The sequence below is a fragment of the Battus philenor genome, unplaced genomic scaffold, assembly GCF_028537555.1.
Source record: "Battus philenor isolate CCGP_79_NKW_IND1 unplaced genomic scaffold, ilBatPhil1.0.hap1 SCAF_10, whole genome shotgun sequence".
NCBI lineage: Eukaryota > Metazoa > Arthropoda > Insecta > Lepidoptera > Papilionidae > Battus > Battus philenor.
Genome location: NW_027181662.1, coordinates 11253658 through 11262435, shown reverse-complemented (window position 1 = coordinate 11262435; position 8778 = coordinate 11253658). Strand labels below are relative to the sequence as shown.

Genomic DNA, 8778 nt, shown 5'->3' with positions numbered 1-8778 from the left:
CTAGAAGCGCGATAGCGCTGAACAGTTGTCAAACGACTGAACTTACAGATTCAATCGTAAATATATATACAACTTTATTTACATCTTTTAGATTGGGTAGACTACCTATATTTTAAGTCTAATAACGTATGTACCTAATAAAACAAGGTTTATGAAGATTCATAAAATTGCTGATAATGATGCATATTGCATTGATTTAAAAATTGGAAGTTGATGACAGTAGTTGAAATATTATTTTTTACTTTGGATATGTATCCATAGCAACAATTGAAAAAAATGTGTTAAACATTTGCAAACACGTGGTTAATACACTACCGCTTACGGGATTCTTAATAAACTAGATGCTAATAATAGTGCTAAGAATGCAACTTTATAATTGGTTTAATACAGATGTAACTACAGTAAAAATCATCAAAATAACTGAATACATAGGTAAAAATGAGATTACTGTGCATTTCTCTTAATATAGCAAACATTAAAACAGACACAAATTTGAAACAGGTATCAGGTTTTTATTTAATCATGGTATCATCATGAAGTACATACACACCACAAAATATAATTTGTCTGTGCCATACTTCCCACAGAATGAAAATTGCACTTTGATGAAATATGCAGGTAAAAAAAAACAAAAGGAATATGTACAGATCTAAAGAAACAACCCTACAACTTTTGTATTAAATTTTATTTATACATTTAATTATCCTAGATTTCCATTATACTATAGCTTAATCTTTCGAAATAACATCTATTTGAGAACTTAATACTGAGTAAATGTCAGGAAAGTTAAAATTATCATGATCTTGATAAATCAGATTTCATACACCTAGCGTCTATATCATGGGACTTGTTACATATTTATCCTAAGTTGTACTTAATTATCCGTATAAAATGTTCACTTCACAAACTATGTAGATCCTTAAAAATATGTCACGGTAAGTACCTAAAGTACTACAATAAATAGAAGACCAACTTACATATCAGTACATTTTATAGTATATTAAAAGTATTCTATTTTTCTCTATAAGACAAGAGCTCCAAACTACATTAAATTTGTTTCCTGACGGCTTCTCCTAGGTGGTCTCAAGAAGACCAGGTGTAACTAGTGCTCCGGAGCGTACTGCCTACACTAGCACGGTATACTCTGCTCTACTAGTGTACATAGCACGAAACCTAGAGATTGAAAAAATCTTATCAGTCATATACAAAATAAACATAAAAGAGGCATCCTTCATAGCATTAATCTAATTCTATCAATTGATAAACTGCTATCACTTCCTAATCTCAATTAATGCTATGTAGTAGTCAACCTATGTAATAGAATCCAAATTAAGTCCTATGAAAAGGATGTGGTGAGTTCTGAATTATGTATGAAGTAGTTCATGGATTTTAAATTTTAAAAAATAATCATCTGAATACATACATGGATTAGAAACGCCCGCCTCGTCCTTGTCCACCGCCATAATTTCCACTTCCATAGCCACCACCTCCTCCACCACCTTGGTTCATGTTGTATGGAGCGGCTCTATTGTTACTGTATTGCTGGTTTCTGGTGGGTCCACCACTGTAACTTTGTTGTCCATAGTTGCCAAAATCTTGGTTGCCTCCCCATCCTCCACCACCACCTCTTTGGTTTCCACCTCCATATCCTCCACTTCCTTGACTACCTCCCCAACCACCTTGGTTATTGTCCCAGGGATTGGAATTGCTCCAACCACCTCCTTGGTTGTTACCATAGCCACCTCCTATATCATAAAATGAAATTAATATTTGTTTGAGGTAAGTAACAAATATCAAAAAAGTACAACACTAGGACTCTTACCAGAATTGCCCCAGTTATCATTCCTTCTCTGGCCCTGTCTACCACCTCCACCTCTTTGATCAGATCCATCTTTAGGAAGAGCTTTTTTAACATCCAATTGTTTTCCATTGATTTTGTGGGGAGCATTCACTGTAATAAAAATAACTTAAAATTAAAATCTTTCCTTGAACATTTAACTTTGCAATAAGTCAAAGTTTAAAATCTAAATGTATATTGACTTGCGTACCAGATCAAACCTATGGAATGGTTGTCAGGTATAGCTTTAATCAATAATTTAATTTCCACAGTTAGAGAAGCCAAACCTGGACATAATGATTCCATTTTGGGGCAAAACTGTGAATTATTTATAAAACATATATACTTACAGCAAACCTTGTCAACTGGGTCATAGTCATCGAATTCGACGAATCCAAAGCCGCGCTTTTTGCCGGTAGCTTTGTCAGTGACGATGCTTACGTTTTGTACATTGCCATAATTAGAGAAATATTCTCTTAATTGGTCCTCAGTGTGATCATCTTTAATTCCACCGATGAAAAGTTTGCGGACCGTCGCACCCGCTTCAGGGTTCTTTATATCTTGTCTAGCGACGGCTCGCTTGGTTTCAACAACCCTGAAGAGTTTGAAAATAGTCAATAAAGATAATGAAATGAAAACAAAATATTTAAAAAATAATAGTTTAAAAATGTTGACGCCACAGAAAATGCCACGTGTAAAGTTCAAGAGACATTCACCAAGCAGTGTCATTAATTTTTGCAGTTTGAAACGATATGAAAGTAATTATTACACTTTCATATAGCTGGACTGCATAAATATTAAATATTGTTTCAGTGCAAAAGTATTAAATTTACCTGGTATCGATAGTATGAGGCCTATTGTTTTGTGCATCGTCAACCATGTGGGCCTTTGAATAAGTAATAAAACCGAAGCCACGAGATCTCTTGGTCTTCGGGTCCTTCATAACAACTACATCCACAATTTCTCCCCATTTCTCAAAATGAGCTTTTAAAGACTCATCTGTAGTCCTATAGTTCAGCCCTCCGATGAAGATTTTACGATGGACCTCAGGCTCCTCCTGAAAAGTAGGGCGTACATGACAAGCGACAACAAAATGGCGGCTGGTGGCGTGGCATTTACATGATTCATTCTTATACCGCTATATAACAAAGAACTCACATAATCTAGAAATATACCATAATTACTATCAAATTTAAATTAAAACTTAAAATTCTAAAATATTTTACATATCCGCACTATTAAGTAACTTCTAGAAAAATATAAATATTTTATACTTACAAAACCATCATCACCATTTTGTTGCGGCCTCATTTTAACAAACGAATTAATTATTAAGGAAAGAGAACGATATTAACAATTAATGAACTTTTTAACGCGTACAGGAAACGGTCACTTAGTTTTAAGACTACCACACAACCGCTGCCGACCGACGCCACGCCAAAAAGAATTCAAGAACGCCGATGCCGGTTAGAGCTACACAAGTGAAAAGCATAGATAATAGATAAAAGATGCCAAAGTTACTGTAGCATGTTAAAACATATTTTTGATACCTTTTAGATTTGTTGCAACAAATTTTTATATGAATATTCAAATAATGGTGTAATTATATGTAAATACTTGGTTATATGAGTAATAATTTTTTTGAACCACAAATTATTTATATGTAAATAAGTTCATTTTGCAATTTACACTTTATAAGACAATTACCTATTAAAACTTGATTCTCACTCTTTTTTTATTTTTTACAGTCCAGGTATGAAGGAAAATTTTTGCAATAAATTACGTATAGCCTAAAATATAAAAAAAAAAAACAACCGTATCGTTTTGTTACAGTTTAAACATAAATATATTATCAAATATAGGATTTGCTAATTCTTTTACTTTATTCTACATAATAGTATGAAATAAGTGTTACATTAAAATTTCTTTAAATATCATAGTTATAACAATTAAAAATTATAAATGTGTCATGTTAATGTTTGTAATGTGTAGTGATAATATTCACGCAATAATATAGATATTTCGATTTTTAAAATCAAATTTCATTATTATTATTTACTGAAGATAATACTCTATAATTAAAAATAAAAGAAAAATGATAAATTTAAAAAATGTTTTAGCTCTTTGTCTGTGGTGTAAAAGCAAGGACATAATAAAAAATAGTGCTTAATATAAATTAATTATGTGATTGTTATTCCTGTTATCAATAACTTTTGTTGTCTTAAAAGCCTTAATTAGTTTATTACCAAAGTTGATTTGATTGTATTTTTTAAAAAAGTAATATATTTTGATTGATTAAAACCAATATGAAACATAGTGGTGGCGGTGATGAATATGTAAGTTTAATGAGAAAAGTGCTTGTAAATATTGGCAACGATTATTGTTGTCTAAAATTTATTTCGTTGTTTTGGTACGTGGTGTTATTTGTGTACATTTTAGCCAATCGATTTATGCATAAACCATACTTACTGACTGCCACGTTCATTAAAATTTGGACTTAAATATCTACAGCATACCTGTTATACAGTTATATTTATTTTTGATCATATTTATTACTATTTTAGGAGGAACCGGAGCATTTGCGAAAGTTATTTATTGGAGGTCTAGATTACCGTACCACGGATAACTCTTTGAAGGAATTCTATGAGCAATGGGGGGAAATAGTGGACGTTGTTGTTATGAAGGATCCTCAAACCAAACGATCCAGAGGATTTGGGTTTATTACCTATTCTCGGGCACACATGGTAGATGATGCCCAAAATAATCGACCTCACAAAATTGACGGAAGGTTAGTTAAAAAATTGTGTAGGACAAATGCGCCTTAAACTTCAAAACATTGTTATTTTTGTTATGTTTTAAATATTTATTATCGCGTAACATTAAATATTAATATAATATTAGTTTTATAATACCCATATAATTGATAACTTTAACCTTATGTCAAATGAATTTTATTTTGGGTCATAATATTATATTTAAAGTATATAAACATTGGTACAATTCTAAGGTTTTTTTTACTTGTTAAAATAACACCATTAGTATATTTGCATTGTATATGTAATGAGGTTATAGTCATAACCTGGTAAGTTAAAAAAAACTTTGAATATTTAATACAGTTGTTAAAATTATTTCATAGAGTTGTTGAACCCAAGAGAGCTGTTCCTAGGGAAGAAATTAAAAGACCTGATGCTAGTGCAACTGTAAAAAAGTTGTTTGTTGGTAATATAAAACATAATATAGAGGAGGCAGATTTGAGGGATTACTTTTCATCTTATGGAAACATTGTTTCTGTTAGTGTAGTTACTGAAAAAGACACAGGAAAGAAGAGAGGGTTTGGTTTTGTTGAATTTGATGATTATGATCCGGTAGATAGAATATGCTGTAAGTACTTTATTTATCTTATTAATTTTTTATTTTAAGTATTAGTAATTCATATATAGAATATTATTATTCTATACCTAGCCATATTCACAAAATAATAGTCAATATTATTTCATGAATATGGCTAGTGTAAAAGTAAACTTAGGAGAATTTAGTCATAGAATATAAATGTTTCTTCTGTTTTTGACTTAAATCAAAAAATGGCTATTAGTCATACCATTGTGTAAGAGGTGGTATTTTTTTGCTTAATTTTTAATTTTTCAAATTGTGTATTAATATATGTCAATATACAGTGTACAATTACTACAATTACCACTGCATGTGCGGAAGAGGCTAAATATTGGTCCTTTTCTTATCTAAGTCTCATTGTTTCTGAGATATTGTGATGAGTCAGTACTTAGTACAGAAAATTCCTTGAATTTATACTACATGTCGCGTGTCCGTTGCACAAATTAATAAACATAACCCATAACACCCTTGGGAGTGAAATTTCTTAAAATCTGTTCTTAGCTGACCTTTACATTGCAAAAGTAATGTACTTACCAATTTTCAAGTCTTCAAGCTTTATGGTTATGGCCACAGATATTGTGATCTGTCAGTACATATGAAGAAATCCCTTTATATTTATACAAGCTGTCCCCTGCTCGCTTCATGAATTAATGAACACCTCAATCCCCTTTGTAGAAAATCCCAAAATCTGCTGTTAGCTGACCTCTACAAGGCCTTCTGGTTTTAGAGATATTGTGCTCAATCAGTATATAGTTGGAAACCTGGCATAAATAATATATATATATATGTGTGTGTGTGTATATATATATAAAGAGAGAGAGGTATGGTATTTAATTATTAAACCTGTCATTAATTTTTCGACAATAGTGCAACCAAATCATGAAGTAAATGGTCGTCATATTGATGTTAAAAAAGCATTGTCAAAATCTGAAATGTCAGCTGGATCAAATGCTGGTGACGGAGGTAATCGGCGTGGTGGCGGTCGCAGAGGCGGAGGCCGTAATAACTCTAATCGTAATAACAACTGGAATAATCGTCAAGACTGGGGTAATAATGTTTAAATTTTGTTTGTGAATGAAGTTAATTAATAAGTTTTGTCTGAACCAATTAAAGCATTAAAATTTAAAGAATTCAGACTAAGTGATCAGATGATCTTATTTAGGATGTAAGCCTAGTTTTTTTTTTTCATATTAGTCAACAGGAAAGTCTGAACATGTTAGCAGAGTTTCCTTAAGTTAATTTTATTATCATCATCCTTTCAACCATTGGATGTACATTGTTGGACAAGCCCTTCCTCACAGATTTCCAATGGTGCTCATTAGTAGCACCTAAGTCAACTTGATAGATCTATAAAATTAAAATGATTTGATTATTATATTAGACATTTACAACACAGTAAGCCTTCTAAGTGTGCTACATGTCAATCAGTACAAATACAATAATAACATTATTATCTTAAAACCTTCCAAGGACACTTTAATGTTGACTTTTGCTTGTGGTGGTTATAATTCAGGGTATGGAGAAGGAAGTGGTTGGGATAATCAAAGTCCTTGGGAATCAAATAATTCTCAAGAAGATTGGGACAACCAAGGTTATGGTGACCAAGCATGGTCACAGGATAATTTTGGTGATGGATATCAACAGAACTATAGTGGTGGTCCTGTGAGATCCAATTACAATACAAAGAGACAACAGCCTTACAACACAGGTAAATAATATATTTCATTGAATTACTAACTGTAGTTATTATATTAATTTGTTTACCCACATCAAGTTTGAACATTTTAGAAGTCCTGCATGGATAGTGCATGTGTTTATTTTTATTTTGTGTGCAGGAGTATCCATGTATCCTATACAGACGTTAATATTTATGCTACTATATACAAATACAATATTGATCTTATAAAGTCCACCACACGTTCTTTTCTGTGTCCGTTTCTTTTTTAAATATCACATGTAATCTACACAAGTCAACAAAACAAATCTGTTCCTTCTTTATATTTTTAGTCTGAAATTTTGAATACCAAAGTAAAATTGTGACCTTTTTTATAGCACAATCACAAATATTTGATGTTTATGTAAATAATTAATCTAAATAATGATTTTTAATAGGCCAGAACTACAATACTATGGGGCCATCGTCTGGAGGCAATCAGCGTCGGTACTAAACCCATTTTATATTATCTTGTGAGTACCAAGTTTTATTATCTATGTTCACTAAATTATTTCAGTTAAATTTGATAAATATAAGGTTCAGCATTTAATTTTAATATTAATGATGGAAAACAAACAAACATACAAATGATGGAAAAAAAAATCTTTAAAAAATTTTAGAATAATTGTTGTTTATATTTGTAATGAATTACGGAAAGCTATGGGAGTTTGTCAAAATATGCAATGAATTGAAACAAGGTATTACGTGAATCATGGGTCATCACAGCCTTACATGTTGTTTCAACGTTTTAATTTGTTCAGTTGTTTATTAAACTAATTAAAACGAAGATTTTAATTCATGTGACATTGTTTTTTTAAAACTTACATATTTTTAATGCATAGGTATGAAGTTGCCCATAGGTGAAGCTAGGCAGGCAGATGGTTTTGTAGACTACTCCTGAGTAGGCAGCGAACATCTAGATATTGAGGCACAAGCGGACTTAGGAACGGACAACATAATATAACTAAAACAATTGTTTCATGTGTGACTAAACTATGCAAACGGTTTCTGCAAAAAAGGTACTGTGCAGGTGTCAAATGCAATGTTCTAAAATTACACTTAGCACTTGTTTCACAATTTTAACATGTGGTATTAATTTGGTTTCACTTACTCACTGCCAAATTTTTTATTAGGCTTTATTAGAGAAGATGATAACGTTTTAATTTAAGGTATTTGTGTTTTTAAATATATATAGAGATAATGTTTTAGTTAACATTTCTAGGTTAACCTATTGCTATTTTTTAAATGGGCTTAAAACATTCCATTATAACTGAAATTATTTACTAACACATGAAAGGTGTTTATTTTCTTTTTAAACGAATGACTATTTTGTTTTAATATTATATACAATACAAAAATGTTATTTTATCTTGTTTTATTAAAAACAAAGTGCAATATTTTTAATTTATAAGTAATATTAAGCGGTATTATAGTACTTTTAGTTTCATTTAACCATTGTTTAATGTATAGAACTTGAGAGTTCCTGTCTTTTGTGTGCAATAATAAATTAAATAAACACTGTTTTCCATGGACTCTTCTACGCGGTGGACAAGTCTCTGTTCGTGGAAAAGGCCATGGTAAGTTAAATTTGGTAAATAAAAAAAAATTGGAAATGTATTTGTTTCTTATTTCAATATGTACATTATTTTATGCAAGTTGACTAGTCCATATTAAAACATTATAACGGATATCGGATATGCCAATACATATTTACATAAAGCGGTAGGTTAATCAGGAGAGCGATCGAATAATACCCTAGATTTCGGTATCAATAATTCTTAAAAACTTTCTGATATTCAAAGTCAAGATACAAATATTAATGCTCCCAGAATCCGGG

At 31.1% G+C, this 8778-nt stretch overlaps 2 protein-coding genes across 2 annotated transcripts; one reads left to right on the top strand and one right to left on the bottom strand.

Moving 5' to 3' along the window:
* Nucleotides 1-363: 363 nt before the first annotated feature.
* On the bottom strand, nucleotides 364-3300 carry LOC137926296 (heterogeneous nuclear ribonucleoprotein 87F-like). Its single transcript, XM_068769899.1, has 6 exons — nucleotides 3116-3300; nucleotides 2671-2894; nucleotides 2188-2432; nucleotides 1823-1951; nucleotides 1424-1745; nucleotides 364-1173 (listed from the first exon to the last, which is right to left on the bottom strand). The coding sequence occupies exons 1-5, from the start codon at nucleotides 3146-3148 to the stop codon at nucleotides 1429-1431; spliced, it is 948 nt and encodes a 315-aa protein (XP_068626000.1). The 5' UTR covers nucleotides 3149-3300; the 3' UTR covers nucleotides 364-1173; nucleotides 1424-1428.
* Nucleotides 3301-3997: 697 nt separating this feature from the next.
* Nucleotides 3998-8591, top strand: LOC137922812 (heterogeneous nuclear ribonucleoprotein A1, A2/B1 homolog). The gene is made up of 7 exons (XM_068765893.1): nucleotides 3998-4173; nucleotides 4402-4625; nucleotides 4974-5218; nucleotides 6095-6274; nucleotides 6741-6935; nucleotides 7340-7414; nucleotides 7784-8591. Exons 1-6 carry the CDS (start codon nucleotides 4144-4146, stop codon nucleotides 7393-7395), a joined length of 930 nt encoding a protein of 309 aa, XP_068621994.1. The 5' UTR covers nucleotides 3998-4143; the 3' UTR covers nucleotides 7396-7414; nucleotides 7784-8591.
* The last annotated feature ends 187 nt before the right edge of the window (nucleotides 8592-8778 follow it).